We start from the raw sequence: 21,776 nt of genomic DNA, 5'->3' as shown, positions 1-21,776 counted from the left end.
ATGCCTTGGCTTCCAGAAACCTAATCCAATTTCAGTGCTGTAACCTGATGGGACTCGTTTCCCCACATCCAGGATGGTGAAATTGACACTGGAACAGATTAGGAGGGACGTGTCCCTGGAGTTATTGGAAGGGGGAAGAAATTCAATTGGTTTTCAACATTGTGCTTTACATTATGGTATAGCATGATTAGAATTCTAAAAAATTGTGACACTGTCCTGAACCCATTGTTCCTGGGTGCTGTCAAAGTGATTCTTGCAATCTTCTATAAATCCCTCAAATTAAGCCTTGTCATGCATCAGTTCCTTGCTTGGCCCAGTGCTGTTCTCAAACTCCTTCGTGGCTCTTCAGCTCTCTAGAATGATGAAGATACTCCTGATCTCCTGCCTCCTCTTGACCCTTCTGAATCCAGGTGAGCAGAACCACAGCTGCTGTGCTGTTCATCATGTTTCCAGGAAGGAATTAAGTGGGGGGGGGTGTCAGCCATTAAAGCAGGAGAAGAAAGGAAGAAGGACTTGTGCTTCCTTTGAAAGAGAGAGGAATAAAGCATATGGTCAAGCTACAAGGGATCTTCAATCAGGATAGTTTGTTCCCAATATTTATATTTGCTTTTATTTAACCAAATCCATACTGAGAGGTGCAGTATCTCCAAGTCCATTGGGGGAACAATGGGGGCAGTTGCCCACTCTTGGGTAAACCAGAATCCTAGGTTTGATCTACAACAAAGAGTATGTTTCTTGAACTTCTTTCCTGTTTGCTTGCCTCATCGTCCACTCAAATTCTGCCCCTTCTTCCTGAAACTTTGTTCTCAATATTAAATCTTTATTTTACCAAATACATACAGAGGTATGGCATCCCCAAGTACACTGGGGGAGCAAAAGAGGCAGTAGTTCACTCTTCAATAAACCAGAGTCCTAGCTTAAATTTAAAGCAGTGGTGTCCAAACTTTTTTCAAAGAGGGCCAGATTTGATGAAGAGAAAAGCCGTGGGGGCTGACCAAAGGGCCAAACAAAGTTGTTGAGCATTTTTTAGGACTGAAGTTGTTGAGGTTTTTTCAGGATTATACCACAGGAAAATAAACTGCCACAGGGGCCGGATTAAACAGACCAGTGGGCCCCTGAAATGGACTTTGGCCATGCCTGATTTAAAGCAAAGAGTAAGTTGCTTACATTTGTAGAAACTTATGATAGGATAGGAGACAATGTATAGGCACAAATTTTCTCATATTTCAGAGCTGAATTATCCTGCCCCCACCCCATGCAATCTTTTAGTTTGCTGGTGTTACACAGGACCCCAATCTCTGAGTGGAGTCAGGTTCCAGGAGTACCAGATGTGCTTACCAGAGTCTGTCATGTTTGCTGGTGCTGATGGGAGCTGTAGTACAACAACCTCGGGAGAGTTAAAGGTTACCCCACACCTTCTCTACTCGTCCTCTCCCTCAGACTGCAGGAGCCATCTTGGACGATCATTCTCTGGTCTATGCAAGGCCCACCCCCATTCACAGAGTTTAAGAACTACAGAAGGAATATATACTAGTTTGCAGAAACTAGTATTCAAATAGTGCCTCCAATGTTGCAGAAAAAATATATCAATTGAGGATGGTAAACATGTATTTATCTAGTCCGCTTTTGAAGCTATCTAAATCGGTGGCCTTTACTGGCTCTCGTAAGATGGAGTTTGTAGCAGAAAGTGTTGCGTTCATGTACCGTGACGCAGACCTATTCCTCCTACAGTTAATAAAGTTTTTTTCTAAACCCATTTTCCCCTGTCTGCAGTGGCATCTCTGACATGTGAGTCTTGTTGGAATGAAGGAAAAGATTGCAAAAATGCCACCACTGAGGAGTGTGACGAGTCCAGTGATCAGTCCTGCATGTCTGCCCTTGCAGTTGGCAAAGTGTGTAAGTGAGAAGAACTTTCAGCCTCTTTGATCACCAAAACGTAAACCCCCAGACTCACTTTCGAAGGCCATATCTTAGCCACAAGCCACGGAACATGACTTTTCATGAAGTAGTGTTCTAGGTTCTGCATTGCCTGTAGGAGCAGTGAAGAAATTCAAGTCAGTTCATATTTAAAGGTGCGTTTACTCAACTGGCAGAGCAAAACAAAGCCATCCTTCAGAATCTGCCCTTCTCCCATTTTTGCAATTCAGTTGTTGAGCCATGTAAACAGTAGACAAATGCAAATACTAGGAGCGTAAAGTGTGCATATAGGAACCTACAACAAATGAAGCAACAGTCACCTAATACATAAGAAGAGCTAAAAATAAAGATAGAAAAGAAGCCAAACAATAGTCAGTAACAGCAACAATAGAAGCCAAACAATACCCCAACCCAAGTGTGGGTTCAGCAGCCTTAGCTTTTTTAGTTGGAGTCAGTCTATCAGGTTCCCATCTCCCAGGCCAAGTGAAAAATGACCTGCAAGGCAGAGAGCTAGTCCGCCAGGATTCACAGCCAATATGGTCAACAAACATCCCCCCACCCCCATGGGGGAAACCATGACTACTTAAATCAGTATGACCCTGCAGATAGGGCCTAAGAGTGAAAATAACATTCACACTAAATGTTGATGGGGGGTGGGGGGAGTTGGAAACTGATATGAAAATGTGGAGAAATGAACTTCAAATAAGAAACCAAGAGATACTGATAGTGACATATTGCCCCTTCCTAATTGTCTGTGGTACATGCTCCCTTTATGAGCTCCACCATCGACTCTCATTGGTCCACTTACAGGGAGGATTTGCTTTAAATCACTATTCAGTAAAACTTGATTTAAAACATTTTTTTACAGAAAGACTCATTCTTGCTGGTATAATCTTAATATTTACAACTAGATGAAGGTTTCGTTTTTGGAATAATAAATTTTCAGAGTAGTTTTTAAATTTATATCAAAATTTACTGATTTGGTTATACTATTAGAAAAACATTGACAGATAATTATAAAAAAAAATGAGGTTTATTAAATTAACTGTTTATATTTGGACTTCATTTCTGCTATACTTTATTGGAAGGAGAAAAATAATCATTTCATTAATAACAATTTAAACAATTTATTTAACTAAAACAATAACATTATAGCATATGTATCCATGTTTGTTAACTGATGTGATTAAATTATTTTTTTAGAAAAAACCTTAGAGGGAGTTATAACACATGAAAAGCTTAAAACAAATCCTTATTTCCTGATGAGGATAGTCTTTGGACTGTAATGTAACTTAAATAGAAAACTATCTTTAGGGGGGGGATCCTCCAAAAGCATTTTTAAAAAACCAATTTAAATTTAAAAAATCTGATTTAAATAAAAAAATTCTGATTTAAATTTAAAAATCTGATTATTTTGATTTTTAAAATTTATTTATATCCACTCTCGTCAACCACAAAACTTATTTCATTGATGAATTCCTTCCCATGAAACCTCCTGAACTGGTCCCACTCAATAAGGAGAAGGGTGGTAGAAACCTCTGGACAGCCAAAGGTTCTCCATTCCTGACTCACATTCAACAAATACATAAAACTGGAGAGCTCTCTTTCTGCTCCAAGCAGGGCCTGCTCAACACAATTGGATACCTGAGTCAAACCATGAAATGTTCCCCACCCCGCAGACCGGGAAGAAAGGGTGACTGAAGATTAGGCCTGGGCGATTTATTGATATATCGCCCCAGGATCGGTATGAGGGGCAGACCGTGATGACAGCTTCACTCAGCAGTAAATCAGTGGGGGAAACCCCGCCTATCCTGAGTACTTCTGCCCCCAGCACCCAGCACACTGAGTCTCTCATACCGGCAGTGGGAGAAACAAGCTGCATGACAAGGCTTAGGAAGGTTATTCCTCCCTCCTTCCTTAAACTGCTTGGGCTAAGAGCACATTGCTGCCCTTGCCTCAGCCAAGCAGTTCTGCGGAAACCCCAAATGAGCCAGTAGTGGGGCAGTGGCTCAGGTGCTCCCCCTCCCCAGCTGCAAGAGCCTGGGTGGAGTGCAGAGCAGACTTGGCTGCCACCTGGCTTCCTTTTTCAGCACAGGAGGAAAGACGGAGCCCACTCTGCCAGTCAAAGGCAGCCAGGCAGTGCAGGCAGCCCTGCAAGGGATACGTAGGGTGCAAGGAAAGAGGCAGTGTGCCTGCATGGGCACCAGAGAGGCGGAGGGAGCCTCAGAAAGGAGCTCCGAGGTGGCATTTGCTAAAATGTATAGAACTCAAGATAAGGTATTTTGGAACTGTAAGGAGAAGGAAGGGAATTTCTTTCAAATGTGGTGGATGTGTCCTAAGATTAAAGTCTACTGGGATATGATATATAAAATACTTTTAGTAAAAAAAACAGAGGCTTTTTTATTAGCGATCATAGGTGAAGAAATTCCCCCAAAAAAGACATAAATATATTTATGTATGCTACCATGGCAGAAAGGATACTTTTAGCCCAGAAATGGAAGCAGCTGGAACTTCCAACATTGGAAAAATGCCAAACAAAGATGATTGAATATGCCGTGCTGGTGAGACTGACGGGGGGAATCTGAAACCAGCGCAACGAACTGTTTGAAAAGGACAGGTTATGATTTGATACCTGTTTATAAATAATAGAAGTAAGTCTTCTAAGTATGGAGATAAGGTAAATAGGATGATTTAGAAATGTGAAGATAAAAGTGATTGCATATGGAAGTCAGGGAGGGGGACGGGAGGAAGTCAAAGCTCAATTTGAGCAAAGATATATGTAATGGTGTTGTGTTATGGTGCTGGAGGAGACTCTTGAGAGTCCCATGGACTGCAAGAAGATCAAAACTCTCCATTCTTAAGGAAATCAGCCCTGAGTGCTCACTGGAAGGACAGATCCTGAAGCTGAGGCTCCAATACTTTGGCCACCTCATGAGAAGAGAAGACTCCCTGGAAAAGACCCTGATGTTGGGAAAGATGGAGGGCACAAGGAGAAGGGGACGACAGAGGAGAAGATGGTTGGACAGTGTTCTCGAAGCTACCAGCATGAGCTTGACCAAACTGCGGGAGGCAGTGGAAGACAGGAGTGCCTGGTGTGCTCTGGTCTATGGGGTCACGAAGAGTCGGACACGACTAAACGACTAAACAACAACAATATGTGATGAAGAGTTTGGTTGTTATAAAGGAAAAAAGAAATTTTAACAAACATTATATTTAAAAAGAAAAACGAATGAGGTCCAAGGTCCCTGCCACGAAAAACAGGGACATAATTATTATTATTGTTATTATTATTATTATTATTATTATTATTAATACCCCGCCCTACCCAGCCAAGGCTGGGCCCACATGGGGTTCCTCAAATGGGGGAGAGGAACTGATGAGGAGGTGGCAGATCTTGCCTCCAAGGATCACACCACAGCTTCAAAGGCAGCAGCATCAGGCGATGCTTTTCTTAATGGTCAGATCTCCTGCCCCTGTGAATCAGCAAACATAAGGTGATCATCAACCCTTTCCTCATAGGTGGGCCAGCCCTATCTCCAGGTCTAGTTATTTCCTTTTCTAATTCTTTATTTTATAGCACATTTGGGGTCAGCAATGGTTCTCAAGTCCTGCATCGATACAGAGTTGTGTGATGCAGACTATTCCAGTGCCTCCATAATGTCATCAATGTACATCCAGAGCAAGATCTCCTGCTGCAAGACAGATATGTGCAACAGCGGACCTCCTGAAAGTAAGTATCACTATCAGGAAAGCTGGTCTCACAAAACTCAAGTAATGAGAGAGGTCAAAGAAAGACAAACAAGTTGGCAGTATCCTGATGTCAGGGACTGGCTAGACAAGGAGGAGTGGTGGCAGCCAGACACTCCAGGAGGTGCCTGAGGGTGACACTAGGAAAGAAGATTTCAAACCTGATTCAGACTGGTGGGACAGGGAGGAGCCACTGACAGAGGGAACCAGCAGGGAAGCATTGGAGCCATAGTATGGGGCTGGCGGGAAATAATAGAACAAAACCCAAAATCCCAATACAAAGATTACCTGAACAACATACAGCATCTATTAGCAAAAATTACAAGGGAGCATCACAGTTTTACCTTAGTCCTAGAAACACCCCTCCCATAATGTTACTCACAGTTACTCTCCTACAGCAGCTTCTGGTATTTACATCCTATGCTTTCCTCCAAAAAGCTTGAGCTCCCGCTCACCATTTTAGCCTCAAAATATCCAGTTAAATAGGTTAAACTGAGAAATGGTTCCTGGCCCCAGGCCACTCAGCAAGTGTCATGGCTACAGTGGAATTTGAACCCTGGTCTCCTAGATTCTAGTCCAACCCTCTAACCACTACACGTCACTGGCTCATTGGTTTCCCAGAGTTCTAGCCCCCAAACCTAGACCAACCCACTTTCTTTGATGCATTTGCATTTGTAGAGATAGGAATAACAGCACACCAGGCAGTGCGACTGGTAAGGCAGTATGATTCTTCTTCTTCTTTGGCGATCACTCGTAGCCAAGTAAGATTGTCTTTCATAAACACGGTTTTAACAATGAGTCCATAAGTGACTGTGGAGGCCAATTCTGGAACCACACGTCCTTCCACAGTGGGGACATTGGTTTCTGGGCAGGCGTTGATCATGGTGTGGATATCCAAGCATGCCTTCCTCTTAGCACATTTCTCCCTTACATCCTGAGTTTGAGTGTCTTCAAAGCCCATGACACCTTTGGTAAAGGCTGTTCTCCAATTGAAGCGATCGCAGGCCAGGGTTTCCCAGTTGTCAGTGTTTATACTTCATTTTAAAAGATTTGCCTTGAGACAGTCTTTAAACCTCTTTTGCTGACCACCAGCATTACGCTTTCCATTTTTAAGTTCATCAGGCATCTGCACAACACGACCAGTCCAGCGAAGATGATGTTGAAGAATCATTGCTTCAACACTGGTGATATTTGCTTCTTCCAGTACACTGATATTAGTTTGCCTGTCTTCCCAAGTGATGTGGAAAAATTTTCAGAGACACCATTGATGAAATCTTTCGAGGAGTTAGAGATGGTGTTTATAAGTGGTGCATGTTTCACAAGCATACAGTAAGGTTGTTAGTACAATAGCTTTGTAAACAAGCATTTTGGTTTCCCTATGAATGTCCCGGTCCTCAAACACTCTGCACTTCAATCGACAGAAAGCTGCAGTCGCAGAGCTCAGGGATGCTGGATTTTGGCATAAATGTTAGCTCTTGTGGAAAGATAACTGCCTAGGTAGGAGTAGTGATTGACATTTTCCAACGTTACACCATTGAGTTGGATTTGTGGAGCTGCAGAGGGGTTATTTTGTACTTGTTGGTGCAGTACTTTGTTTTTTTTGGATGTTGAGTGACAGGCCAAACTTTATATACTTAGCTCACAATAATAAATACTGCACTAAAGAACCTGGGACTCTGAGCATTCTGCTTAAAGCGCTGTGAGGAATTCGCGACAGAACTTTCCATCTGTTAAATATATGATTTCTACTCCGGTGGGGAGTTTCCATTTGACAAAGTGGAGGACATTAGAAATGAAAATAATGAATAGAGTTGGGGCAATAACACAACCCTGTTTAACACCTGATCCCACTATGAATGGTTCATTTTGAGAGCCATTGTTATCTGCGATTGTTGCTGTCATATTATCATGGAGGAGTAGGATGATGTTTACAAATTTATCTGGGCAGCCAGTTCTCAGAAGGACAGTCCACAGGGCATTACAATTTACAGTTTTGAAAGCCTTAGGTCAAAAAACGACATATACCCAGGTTGGTTTTGCTCTCTGCATTTTTCTTGAAGCTGTTGAGCGGTGAAAATCATGTCCACTGTCCCCCTAGAAGGCAGAAAACCATTTTGGGATTCAGGAAGGGTCACCTCTGATATTGTTAAGAGTGTCAGTATATGAGAACATCACAGCTGCAGACAGCCAGCTTGTTGACATCACAAGATGCGGCTAGCTGTGGGAAAGAAGCTACCCAGAAGTTCATACACTTCTCAGAGCTCTGTGAAGAGTGTAATTTGAGACCTTCCGTTTGCGCATGTACAGGAAGTTTGTCAGACTTGCTAGAAGAACTGAACTGAAAGGACGTGTTTTTCTATAGTGCTGTAAAGTCAGAAATAAAAGGATTTAAATAGACGTTTCTGACTTGTCTCCTTTCCCTGCTAGGGAAACAGGAGGAGGGGGTGTGCATTTACCCACGCTGGGAAAATGTCGCCTATCTAAATCTGCCTGGTCTGTCTGGGAAGTCAGCCAGAGGAGGTTACCGGTAAGCAAGCTTTGAGGACAGTGTGAGGGGCCAGCCTCTCTGGAGGGGGCTTGTAAACTAACAAGTGGTAGCAGAGCCCGATGGTTGCATCAACAAGTGGTAGCACGGCCGATGGTTGAGACTGTGAAGCACTGCTAAAGACGGCTGGAGCACCAGGTGGGAGACGTTTTTGCTGATAAGCAACGATCCACGGACCTCTGCGATTGCTGATTTATGGCTGGATAGTGAACGCGAATTGAAAACTTCTTCGGTTCACTGAGAAAGGCTCCTGTTTTGGAAAAACAGAGCAGAGAAGAGGCCACATACTTCGCATTCCAGAGCTGATAAGAACTGCCGTTGCTTGGAGATGGAATCGTGAGTACTTTTGAGCTAATTTGTGAGCTGGTTAGCTTCAAAAAGCAACAGAGAAGCAAGCCGAATTGAAAGCAAGGCTGGGTTTTTCCAGCGACAAACTGTTGGAAGGGGCTTTCCAAGCTGAGCGCAGCTTGCTGATAAGGAGCTTGCAGCTTGTAGGATACAGCAGCTGTAAACAGCCCAATAGACTTTTGGATTTTCCAGCTTGTTGCTGAAAGCTGAAGCTTGGAATTATGATGGCTCTGTTCTCTCAGAAACTGAGTGGGCAAAACTGGGAAGAATGGTGTTTTGCAATGGAATACCTGCTGGTGGGAGAGCAGTTATAGGACTTAGTCCAAACCCCACAGCCTGTTGCTATACAAACAAGCACAGGGGGAGAAGGCTGCAGTTCAAAGTGAATTGAAGCAGCGTGTGCTCGGAATTTTGGCTGAAAATGTGGAAGCTTATCTTGTGCCAGTCCTAAAGGGTGCTGAAGAACCAAGGGTCGCTTGGGAATCCCTCCGGAAAGCTTGTGAAGCTGGGGTGGGAAGCAAGGACCGAGAGTTGGTTGCACCAAAGGGGGAGAGCCAAGATGAAGCTGGCCAGATTCTTGAAAGCTCATCGAAAGCTGGGAACAGCTTTGACCCCAAAAGGGGGAGTGAAGGAACTGATGCTGCTGTTGCTGTTGATGATCCTGTTTTTGCTGCAATGGCTGTTGCTGATGGGGGGAGTGAAGCTCGGAAATCAAGCATCCCCACTACTATTGCTACAGAGGAGAAAGCTGTAGCTCTGAACGCTGTTCGTCTGGAGACACCACGTCAAGAGAAAGGAGCTAGAGGGAGCTCTGTAAAGCCTCAGGCTTCAAGCAAAGGTCAAGCCAAGTCCCAGGCAAAACCAGCTATGGCTTTGATGTCGCTAAAAGCCACATCATTGGTGGAAAACGCATTGGTTATAGACACAGGTTGCACGCAACACATGGCATCACGCCGGGAATTGTTTTCTACATTTGAGAAGCAACACTTCACTGTGAAACTGGCCAACGGTCAGGAAATGGAAGCTACCGGGATCGGGACTGTGTACTTAGAAAGCCTGAACTTGACAATAAACAATGTATATTTTGTTCCTGATTTAAAGTACAATCTTTTGAGTGTATCTCAAATCACTAAGAAGAAACTGGTATTGTCCTATGATGAGGAAAGCTGCAAAATCTACAAAGATGGAGAGCTATATCTTTCTGCCAGAGAGAAAGACGGACTGTATCTGTTAACTTTTGATGAAAATGATTATAAAATGTGCACAGCATGTGAATCTAAAATGCTTTCTCTTGCAGGTATATTGGACGGAGACAAGGATAAAAAGGCAACAAAGATTAATAAAGTTTTTCAGCGAGTGTATGCTGATGTAATTGGTCCTCTAGCACCAGTGGCGGGTAGTTCCAAGGGTGGAACTGAAACAACAGGGGATTGTTATATGTATAACAACTGTTTGTTTTCTTCTCTGGACCAAGCTTTGTCCGCAGCTAATGATGATTTATATGGGGGAGGATGTCAGTATATGAGAACATCGCAGCTGCCGACAGCCAGCTTGTTGACATCACAAGATGTGGCTAGCTGTGGGAAAGAAGCTACCCGGAAGTTCACAGGCTTCCCAGAGCTCTGTGAAGAGTGTAATTTGAGACCTTCCATTTGTGTATGTACAGGAAGTTTGTCAGACTTGCTAGAAGTACTGAACTGAAAGGACGTGTTTTTCTATAGTGCTGTAAAGTCAGAAATAAAAGGATGTAAATAGACGTTTCTGACTTGTCTCCTTTCCCTGCTAGGAGGAGGTTACCGGTAAGCAAGCTCCGAGGACAGTGTGAGGGGCCAGCCTCTCTGGAGGGGGCTTGCAAACTAACAAAGAGATGGTTTGCTAAGATCCTTGCAAGAATTTTGCCACCTGCAGCTAATAGAGAGGTGCCTCGATAGTTTCCGCAATCAGTTCTGTCACCTTTTTTTTAAAAAAAGAGATAATTTTGGCATCCCTAAAGTCTGCTGGGATCTCTTCTCTCTCCCAGATTTTTTTGATGAGGTTGTGAAGTTGTTGTGTAAGTTCAATTCCACCCACTTTGAAGACTTTGGCACGTATCCCCTCAGGTCTGCTGGGTTTTTTTGTTTTTCATATGGTTAATAGCTGTACACATTATTGGCCCATAGATGGTCTTTGTGGCTTTGTTCACAGGCTGCAATAATGGATATTTTTAGCTTGGTCCAGTGTTTCTCAATGTTATCAGGGAATTCTGAAAGCAGATGGCCCTTAAGAGTCATTTGGAAGCAATCCCACTTAACGGGATCTTGAAGGGCTTGGGTGTTCATTTTGCGCCTTTTTTCCTTCCTTGAAGCCTGCGTTAAGGTATAATATTGATAGCCATTGTGGAGCATATTAGTCAGTGATCTGTCCAGCAGTCGCGGCACTAGTCATAGCTCTGGTAAGGAGCAGATCACGGTGATCTTTAGCACAGACAATAACATAGTCTAAGACAGGGGCAGGCAACCTAAGGACCATGGGCCGGATGTGGCCCAATCACCTCAATCCGGCCCATGAACGGTCCAGGAATCAGCGTGTTTTTACATGAGTAGAATGTGTCCTTTTCTTTAAAGTGTATCTCTGGTTTATTTGTGGGGCCTGCCTGGTGTAAAGGCAGAATGTATGCCTTTATTTAAAATGTATCTCTGGGTTATTTGTGGGGCATAGGAATTCGTTCATATTTTTTTTCAAAATATAGTCTGACCCACCACATGGTCTGAGGGATGGTGGACCAGCCCATGGCTGAAAAAGGTTGCTCACCCCTGGTCTAAGAGGTGCCAGTGGTTTGACCGAGGATGCCTCCAGGGAGTTTTAAATTTATTTTTCTGTCAAAAGAGTGTGTTGGTAGTAACAAGGTTGTGCGCTGCACATATCGTCAAAAGTAAGATTCAGTTCTGGTTGGCGTTGCCAATTCCTTCTTTTCCAATAGTCCCAGGCCACCGATCGAAATCTCGCCCAACTCCAGCATTAAAATCACCCAGGAAGATGAGTTTATCTTCCTTAGGCATCTCTGATAGAGCGGTATCCAGCTGAGAGTAAAAAAAATCTTTAATGTCTTCATCAGCATCCAGTGTTGGTGCATAAGCACTTATAAGAGTAGCCTGGGTTTTTTTGGTGTGCTTTTTCGAAGGGTTGAGAATCACTCATTAATGCCGGTAGGGACTTCTGACAGGAGCTTCACAAGATCGTTTTTTGTAGCGAAGCCTACCTCATTTATCCGAAGTTCTTGTTCAGATAGACCTTTCCAGAAGAAGGTATAGTCTCCTTTTTCTTCCTTCAGTTGTCCCTCGCCTGCTCTTTAAGTCTCTTGAAGCACTGCAATATTGATGTTAAAACATTGCAGCTCTCTTGCAATGATGGCAGTTCTGCATTCAGAACGCTTGCTATCTGTGTTATCTGACAAAGTCTGTATATTCCATGTTCCAAAATTCAATTGTGTTTTACAACCGCTAGGTGGTGACCCCACTGGGCGCGGTCATCCAGTCAGGGGAAAGGGGAGGCAGACTATGTTTAGGGCACCTTTTCTAGCCCCTCCCCCTTTCCAGGGTGAGCAGAGTGGATCCTAAAAAGGGCTGCTCAGTCATGGATACAGCTGCCGAGCTGCTCAACTGCCTCATTCCTTGGGTCAGAGTGACTGAATATGTATCTACCGCCCATGTGCTGGTTCATGACTAGGGGCTTCCAGATTTCATGATCCTGCCCCATTACCATTTGCCGATCGCCAGGGGACTTTTGGGGTTTGAGTTTGGGATGGGTTTTTGGAAGACACCAGTACGTGAATTTGTTTTATGTGTGTAGATCAGTGCATGCTGACCAAGGCACAATCTTCGCAGTAGGGCTCTGTTCCGATGGCATGAGTAGTCACAATGAACCGGTAGATTCCTATCTGCTGCAGCCCTTATCCACCTTCACAGCCATTGTAATATACCGCTTGTTATCATCCGCCTGTTCTGCCGTTGAGGACTTTTTGGATCATTCTTTGTCTAGCTCCTTCCCTTTGACCTTACCGCCTTGGGTGACCCTGTTAGGAGTACAGGATACCTGATGGCTTCGCTCACACGGGTCATAGGAATGTGCAAACCCACTCACCACAACAAGGTGGTGATCCAGTGAGTGATAAGGCAGTATGATACCTCTGGATTGGTCAGGCCTTCTACAAACATCTGCAACATGGGCTCCTGCCTTCGCCAACAGAACAGTGCTTTCTAAGAGGATATCTGCATTATTTAATAACAGCATAGTAAAAGAAAAACTGCACATAGAACAAAACCAAAAACCATGTATCAACAACAAGATTACTTGAACAACACGCAGCATTCATGAGCAAAAATTACAAGGGAGCTTCACAGTTTTACCTTAGTCCTAGAAACATTCCTTGTGTGATGTTACTCACAGTCCCTCTCCTGCAGCAGCTTCTGATATTTACATCCCTACTCTTTGTCAAAAGAGCTTGAGGTGGCATGTCTGGCTCTCCTGCTCTCCATTTTAGCCTCAAACACCCGTGTGAAATAAGTCAGGCTAAGGGGCAGTGTCTGGCCACAGGTCAAACAGCAAGTGTTGTGGCTCAAGTACAGATTTGAACTCTGGTCTCCTCCCACCCTTGTTCCTGATGTAGATGTTCACATTCCCTTGTTCCTGATGTAGACCTTCACTCACCCCTCCCTTCTTGGTGGGAGGAGGCACCATTTTGTGGTTCACCTTAGCATTCCCAACACCCTAGTGTAAGCTTTTCTTGTAAACACTATAACAACACTAGGACCAAGAATTCTGGTAGTGGTAGTTTTTTAAGGGTGCTGAGAGTTAATTGGGAAATTCCTATTCCCCTGACAGAGCTTTGGATTAACAAACAAACCCCACACAATAGTTCTTATTAGCTACCATTTTTTCTTAGGTGAAATCATTATTTTACCAAAACTAAGCAGATGTTTTCCCAGAAGTGATTTTTTTAAGGATAAATCTATTAAGAGCTTTCTTTCTCTTTCCCCCTCTCGGGAAGAGGGCCATTTTGTAGAATTTTATCATCATTTGTGTGCATCTATGGCTGCCAATTGCTTAAAGTGGTATCCCTGTGCTTGAAATGTATGCTGTGAATGTGGCCCCAATCAGAAATCTCTTGCACCATGCCTTAATGTAGTCCTGGATGAATGGAGCATGGCTGAAGCACTCCACTTGGAGAAGTGCTGGAAGGTGGTAGGCATCACTCTTTGAAGGAGGAGTACAATTCCCACCCATCAAATACAGCAAGTTGTGGTTTGCATATGCAAAAGCAATACATTGACTAAATGCAATGTTGGTGTGGTGATTGTTTTCCAGTGCCTGAGTATGAGACGAGGGAGCCCAATGGGCTGAAGTGCCCGAGTTGCTTCTCCACCATATCAGACGAGTGTGACGGCTGGAAGACCATTAGCTGCAGAAATGAGGAGGATCAATGCTTCTACGCTGGGGGTCGCATGAAGTTCGGTGAGTCTTGTATAATGGAGTGCAGCTAGGGCCCCATCTTTAAGGAAGTATCATGCTACTTTGGGCAGTCATGGCTTCTGCTAAAAGACGCTAGGATACTTTGTTTATTAAGGGTGCTGAAAGTTATTAGGAGACCCACGTTGCCCTCACAGACTGTCTGGGATGGGCAGGAGCCCAAGGAGGAGGGATGTGTGTGCAAGGAGATGGGAGGAGGAGAATACAGGGAAGGGCTAGTGATTTCTGGGGTTCTTGCCTGGAACCCTGCGCCAGTTTATTCCATTTTTTCCCCAGCAACACCTTAAAAGCCTATTCAGATAGGGACATGCTCTATTCCCTTTTGCTGTTCATTCGATTGAGTTTTAAATGTTTTAATGGTTTTAACTGCTTTTATTGCTAATGTAAGTATTTCTTGTAAACCCCCAGCAGGTTTTACAGCAATCAAGCGATTTATAGATTTTGTTAAATAAAAATACATCTTAAAATGGCACTTTACATTGGGGGGGCAGGATGGAGACCCACAGGCCCAGGGGTCAAAGGCTCTAGGACTCTCTCTCTGGCCCTTCAGATCCTCCTTAGCCACACCTCCTATCCCTAAGCCACACCCTTCGCAAGCCCCACTTCATGCCCTACCTGTATGCTTTGGCCTGGCTGGATTGTTGCCCCTGAACTCTTGGTTACCTGGAGGGAGGACAAAGAGGGGGGTTTGAATGTATCTAGAAAATAGCCTGCCGTGTAAAGGTGAATTTTACATATGTTTCCATTGGCATGTGGACCTCCCAGAAGGTCACCCAGACTGGAAAAAGGCTCTTGGTCTGAAAAAAATTCCCCACCGTTCTGTTTGAGGGAGAGGGTATGTATGTTTTTTTTTCCAACAGGGGGAAGCACCATGATAGGTGCTGTCCGAGGCTGTGCAACAGCTAGTATGTGTGACTACGGTGAGGGGATGATGGAGACTGGTCTTGAATCATTAGGAGTTGAGGTCACTCAAGCAGAGTGCACTGAAGCAATGGAAGACGATGCCAATGAGCTGTAGCTGAGGGAAGGCAAACCTCCACCGCCCAGAAAAGCCCACCATTTATGGAAATTGGTGACCTAGTGGTTGAAGCAGGGGAGGTCTCAGCCTGAGGACACCCAGGCTTTCTTTCCAGAAGTCTAGAAGCTCCTCCTGTATTTGACAGACAGGCTGTATTTGACTTTCATGTGCAAATGAAGTCATTGAATCATGTCCAAAATAAATATATATAGCAAATAATGTGTGTTGTGTCATTTATCCAAATGGAACATTTGTTGGGGGAAATAATAGTGCTTGGGGATGGGAGCTAGATTTCAGGTTTGAAATCCCTGGCCAGCCTTCCATGTCAGATTTTATTGTGTCCACTTTGGGCTCCCTTGTTGTCAGGAGTAGTGCATCCCGTTTCACCACAGCAGCCATGCTCCGTAACCCCCACCAAAGCATCCCTTTCCACTTTGAGGCAATCAAGATTTGTGCTAATGTTAGATTTCCCACAAGCTTCAACTGGCACTGCTTGCATCAGCCTGCTGAACCAGTCCAGCTGTTCCAGAACCCTGTTGTCGAAATGGCCAGCAAGATGCCTGTGCAAAGCCTCAAAGCAGGACTGGACAGCAACACCAGACATTCCCCCCCCCCGCGCGCGCTTGTGATTCCTGACATTCAGAGGAATACAGTCTCCAACACTTGAGGAAGAACATGGCCAACTTGGTTAGTAACCATTGTTAGCCTTATCCTCCATTATTTTCTTCTAATCCTCAATCAAACACATCCACGTTGCTGCCCATCTTTACTTCCTGAGAGCAAATTCTAGAGTTTAACTATCTGCTATTTCAAGCAGCACTTTCTTCCATCTTTCTCAGATCTTCCAACATTCACTGCCATTGGCTGCCCACAAATTCTAGTGTTATGAAAAAGGAATAAAAGCTTTTCTCTGTCCTGTTGCACTAAAGGCTTCCTATAAATTGAAGGCTGACTAAACCTCAGATGTGTAGGGAGGTACAAGAATTGCCCCACTCAAAGGATCTCACTGCTTGAGGTGTAGCATAAGGGTTTGTGCACTCCTCAAGGCACTTTGGGCTCACATTGCTCAGGTATCTGTGGAAATAAACATAAGCACCTTGAATGTGACCTGGAAGAAAATTGGCAACCAGTGCCACTGTCTCAGCAACAGACGGACACATGGCCAGTAGCCTGCTGCTATGAGCACTCTGGCTCTTGTGTTCTGCACTAGCTGCAGCTTCTGGACCTGATACAAAGACAGCCCCACTGCATGCTGCCATAATCAAGTCTTGAAGTTACCAGTGCATGAACACCTGTGTCCAGGCTGCCAAGCAATTGACCTATCTTCAAGACCCAGAAATCACTCATTCATAAGGCCTCCAGTTTTATAAGGTTCAAGCTCAGTTTGTTGGCATCCAGGCACCAATCCAGAGTTTCACTCCATGGCATCCAGGCACCAATCCAGAGTTTCACTCCAAAACTCCAATTGACTCTTCCCAACAGCTTCATGTTGATGTTCAAGAGCCACTGCACACCCTCCAAAATTCCTCAGATGAAAACATGGACATTTCTCACTCCACACAACTGACAAACACCCCATTTTGGTCCCCACATGACCCCTCCCCACAACATTTTCTGTCAGAAGAATGGGAAGTTCCACAGCCACATCACAAACAGGACACAGCATGTATATCCTACACTGACCTGAAAATACCCCATAATCCCAGTTTTATTTTATTTTATGTTTGGTACATTTACAAAAAGAAAAGAATGCACCAATAAATAATTTTTTGAAAGTGGCAAGATTAGACACAAACATAAAAGATTTTTGGGGGAGAAGGGAAATCTAGACTCTTTGCACTCCCCCCTCCATGCCGCCCAGGGAGGCCTTGCCCTCTGCTTGCCCCTCAGATGCAATGCATTATGTGGGGAAGAGCCTCAGTTGTAGCAGCCTCTCCTCCTTTACCTTTGCCATCTCTGCAAATTATAATAATAATAATAATTTAATAATAAATATATTATTTATACCCCGTCCATTTGGCTGGGTTTCCCCAGCCACTCTGGGTAGCTTCCAGCAGAATATTAAAATACAATTCTAAGGCTTTCACCATTCATTCTTCCTTTCAGGGTATTCTCACAACTTTCCACCTCTGAGCATAAAGATCCTTTGCCACTGTACCTGCATACATGAATACAGCTGCATACATAAACAGACTTTGGAATTTTGCTGAGCAATATCCCCTGCCAGAAGGGTTCTGGACTCTTGGAAAAGTCAGTTTGATTCCCCCCCTCCCCATTATATATCATGCCCCAAAAGACCTTAGCCTTCCTACAGGTCTACCACATGTGACAGAATGACCCCTTGCAATTCTTAAATTTCCAACATTTTTTTGGTACATTCTTATACTTTATATTCGATCTAAGCTCTTTAGAGTTAAATAACATCGATACATCACCATATAATAATTAACTCTTATAAAATGAAGAAGAAGATGGTGAAGGAAGATGACATGAACCCAATGTCCCTCTCCCCACCCTCTCCATTGTGATTACCAACATCTGGGAGTCCCATTCTTCTTAGAAGAAACAATGTGAAGAATCTAAGCTGACAGTAAATTATATAGCAACATTATATATCACACAAACATATACATAATACTAACATTGCACCAAGAAAACTCTCCCAGGACATCTGTGATGCTGCCACTCTCCCTCTCGCATTGTCCAAATGCCAAATCCACATCATTCACACTGTCTTTGACTTTCATCAGCATCACAAGTGAAACAAAAGCAAAGGACATGGAGCTGGGCTTGTGTATATCCAACCCCAGTAAAATATATTCCCTTAAATCTGCAAGCTCCTCTGGACACAGAACTCTTCCAAAACCTGAGCCAGTCCGGGGGGTCCGGCACACTTCTCTGCGCGACTCTGATCTTCCCCCAAAGACCTCTGACTCCAGCAGCACGTAAACACAGCGGAACAGAAGCAGGAACGTCGTTCGTGTGGTAATAACTCAGGCTGAAACGCAGCAGTCTCCTTATCTTTAAAGTCTTTATTCCTTAGCAAAACACAACAGCTATAAATCTCCTGCCTGGTGACAATGCACTCATGGCTGCTGCTCTCTCGACGGAGCAAACACACACACTGAGAGAACACAGGAAACCACTCCCCTCAGTGTTCTAAACCACGCCTCAAAATGTGAGACGTCACTCAGAACTTCTTAACCCTGTGAGTTCTGAGCCTCTCTCCACACCCCCTCTCGAATCATATTTTGAGAGGACTTCTGAGTGTTCAACACCTTTCCCATTGCCTTCCGCCCCTTCCTGGCATCATTGTTAGGCACCTGTTGAACTTCCTCACAAATCTCAGGTTCCCACTGTGCGAAACCAACCCACGCATTTGTGACCTGAAACCTCTCAGGTGGAATTCCCTTTGTAGCCCGCGATGACCGCCTGGGCACAAACTGGGGTGCTCCTTCCGACCCACTGGGGCCAGCAAGTGCGTCTTCCTCATCAGAAGATTCCCCCTCTGACTTGACACGTCTGTGAGCTTTCTCCATTATGCGCACAGGAGATGAGGGCTCACTCTTGGACACTCTCTTAACAACCTGTGGAGACGCCCTACTCTGTTCCGGGACCCGGTCTCCACCAGCAGGTTCAGGCTCTGGCTCTCCTTCCTCCTCAGAGTCAGACAGACAATCTGAGTGAACGTCAGAGCTCGCTGTGCGCCTTGCCCAACCATCCTGCTCAAAGAACTCAGCCTGTTTACTGACCAGAAGCTTGGTCTGATCACCTTCTGGATATGCGAATCTCCACCCTTTTGTTGCAGGCTCATACCCACAGAAGATCATTTCCTGGTACCTTGGGCCACCCTCCTGCTGCAGAAACTTTGGTACAGGCACCATGGCTCTGCTACCAAAAGTGCGAAAGAAATGCACAAGCGGCTTCTGCCGATGAAGCAGGAAATACGGGGTGTCACCTACCACTGAATTGTAGCACCTGTTCATCGTGAAATTGGCTGTTTTTACCGCCTCCCCCCAAAAACTTTGAGGCAAACCAGAGTCATCCAGTAGAATCTCTGATGCTTGAACCAGAGCTTTACTCCTAAGCTCTGCCACGCCACTGTCCTGAGGAGAAGTCACCTTGTGACGTATCCCCCTCTGGCGAAAGAAACCCTTTAGAGCAGACCCAGTGACCTCTGAACCTCGGTCACACTTGAACCCCTGCACCTTGGTGGAGAACCTTAGTTCCACCTCAGCAACCCAATCTTTGATAAGTTGTGTTGCCTCCTCCTTAGTTCTCAGCGTGTACGCCCATGCGTTCCGCGTAAAATCATCTGTCAGCACCATCAGAACCTTGGCCTTGCCCAGACTTGGCTGTGGCATATCAAAAAGGTCTGCATGCACAAGCTCAAAAGGCTTTGTGGTTACTCTCTCCACCCTGGGATGATTAAATCCCTTGTTCCTTGCTTTTCTGCAAGCTCTGCAATTCAAAGGTTGACCACATTCTTTTACCCGGCACCCTTTGGTGCACTCTGATAACATCTGAATGTCCTCACAGGACCCATGTGACATTCTCTTGTGCCACACGCAAGCACACGACACATGAGTGTGATCAGTGGCTTTCCCAGTATTCCCCTCACCCTCCAGAGGTGTTTCCAGAACAAAGAGGTTGTTCTGATTCTTCTCAACACTTATTAGCTGTTTCCCCCCTCTGGAAATTGTACAAACATTTTTCTCAAAACTCACTGAATATCCCTCCTGTAAAAGGCAAGGTACAGATAACAGGCAATGTTTTATCTCAGGTACGAAATAGACCTTCAGTTCAGCCTGTAAGAAAGAGACAAACAGGTTAGCAAAATGAGTCACATGTCCCTGTGAACCAGTAGCAAATTTAACTGTTTTCCCAGTTGAAACAGCCTTGCAGTTCCACATTTGTCCATCAGGTGGCGCTGTGACCAAATGGGCATTAGCAGCCGAGTCCACAACCCAACGTAGTACTCTCCCCCCTCTGGAGTTGACTTTCTTTGTTGCCTTAGCAACCGACTTCCTGCTGCCCCCGACCTTGGGGCCTTCGCTGCAGGTGTTGTTGCCCAACACTGCCATAGACGCAGACAGCTGATAAGCGTTTCCTCCCCTCTCTGGAGCACGTAGCGTAAGCGCTTTCCCATGCCTGCATCCCCTGCAGGACTTGTTGCCATGGAAACCCGGCTGGTTCCCATGGGAAGCAACCTTGGACACATCCTGCCCTGTCTCCCTTGCTCTCTGTGGGCAGCTGCGACGCAGGTGTTCAGAAGAAGCACAAACAAAACAACGCCGAGTGGAAAACTTTGCAAACTTGCCTTTGGTCTTCTCTGCCCCCCCCAACCTTTCCAGCAGCACTGCTTGAAGCTTTCCTGCTGTTGGGGAAATGGCCTTTGGCTTCTGCTGTGGTTTCTCTGCAAACCCCCTCCAGCTCCTGCCAAACAGCCTGGGCACTCTCAAGACCCTTGGAATGGCCTGCACCCCCACTCTCTGGTGCAAAGTTCTTCTCTTCTCTCAGCCACTCTCCAGCACGCAGCTCATGTGTTGGTGCATTCCAACAGCTCCCCAACACAGTCCCAGCCCCCTCTGGGCCTCTTGGGCGTCCCTCAGCCCCTCTTGGGCTTGGTGCCTCCTCAGAGCAACTCTCAGCCCCCTCTGGCCTGGCTCCCACTGCTTTCTTCAGTGCCTGCCACTCTCCGACCCAGGGCTTGCTCCCGTCCACCTTATCAAAAGGGATTGACGATTTCTGGCTGTCTGCCATCTTGCCCCGGGGCCCGGCCTACTTATGGTACAGTAGCACCTCCCGGTCCAGCAGATCAGATCCTCCCAGTGAGCTCCCTTCTGGGCACAACTCCAACTGGTTCCAGCCTCCTTAGCTGGCCTTTGGCTGCTCCTCAGCCGACTCTGACTGCAGTCTTTCTTCCCAGCGTCTCATCAGCTGGCCTTTGGCTGCAGTCTTCTCCTCAGCCGGCTTCCCCCACACGCACGAACGTTGCTTATCTTAATTGCTGATGGGCCATAACCTCTTCCGAAACCTGAGCCAGTCCGGGGGGTCCGGCACACTTCTCTGCGCGACTCTGATCTTCCCCCAAAGACCTCTGACTCCAGCAGCACGTAAATACAGCGGAACAGAAGCAGGAACGTCGTTCATGTGGTAATAACTCAGGCTGAAACGCAGCAGTCTCCTTATCTTTAAAGTCTTTATTCCTTAGCAAAACACAACAGCTATAAATCTCCTGCCTGGTGACAATGCACTCATGGCTGCTGCTCTCTCGACGGAGCAAACACACACACTGAGAGAACACAGGAAACCACTCCCCTCAGTGTTCTAAACCACGCCTCAAAATGTGAGACGTCACTCAGAACTTCTTAACCCTGTGAGTTCTGAGCCTCTCTCCACAATCCCCCCCACCTGCTCTTAACTCTGTTGCTGTTTAGTCGTGTCTGACTCTTTGTGACCCCCTGGACCAGAGCACCCCAGGCACTCCTGTCATCCACTGCCTCCCACAGTTTGGTCAAACTCATGCTGGTAGCTTCGAGAACACTGTCCAACCATCTCATCCTCTGTTGTCCCCTTCTCCTTCTGCCCTAAATCTTTCCCAGCATCAGGGTCTTTTCCAGGGAGTCTTCTCTTCTCATGAGGTGGCCAAAGTATTGGAGCCTCAGCTTCACGATCTGTCCTTCCAGTGAGCAC

The 21,776-nt window shown here is 45.4% G+C and overlaps 1 protein-coding gene across 1 annotated transcript; it reads left to right on the top strand.

Annotated features, from left to right (window-relative positions):
• The first annotated feature begins 358 nt into the window (after positions 1-358).
• Positions 359-15,080, top strand: LOC128420371 (phospholipase A2 inhibitor NAI-like). The gene is made up of 5 exons (XM_053401971.1): positions 359-410; positions 1,774-1,896; positions 5,495-5,647; positions 13,901-14,047; positions 14,923-15,080. Exons 1-5 carry the CDS (start codon positions 359-361, stop codon positions 15,078-15,080), a joined length of 633 nt encoding a protein of 210 aa, XP_053257946.1.
• The last annotated feature ends 6,696 nt before the right edge of the window (positions 15,081-21,776 follow it).

Source organism: Podarcis raffonei, chromosome 8 (assembly GCF_027172205.1).
Source record: "Podarcis raffonei isolate rPodRaf1 chromosome 8, rPodRaf1.pri, whole genome shotgun sequence".
Lineage (NCBI taxonomy): Eukaryota > Metazoa > Chordata > Lepidosauria > Squamata > Lacertidae > Podarcis > Podarcis raffonei.
The sequence above is the reverse complement of the archived record's forward strand: the minus strand, read 5'-3'. Positions and strand labels throughout refer to the sequence as shown.

Bases quoted from the DNA above. Each gene is read 5' to 3' on its own strand.
- LOC128420371 (XM_053401971.1), top strand. From the start codon at position 359: ATGATGAAGATACTCCTGATCTCCTGCCTCCTCTTGACCCTTCTGAAT. The intron at 1,897-5,494 runs GTAAGTGAGAAG...TTTATTTTATAG, and splicing joins CCTTGCAGTTGGCAAAGTGT to CACATTTGGGGTCAGCAATG. The intron at 5,648-13,900 runs GTAAGTATCACT...ATTGTTTTCCAG, and splicing joins CAACAGCGGACCTCCTGAAA to TGCCTGAGTATGAGACGAGG.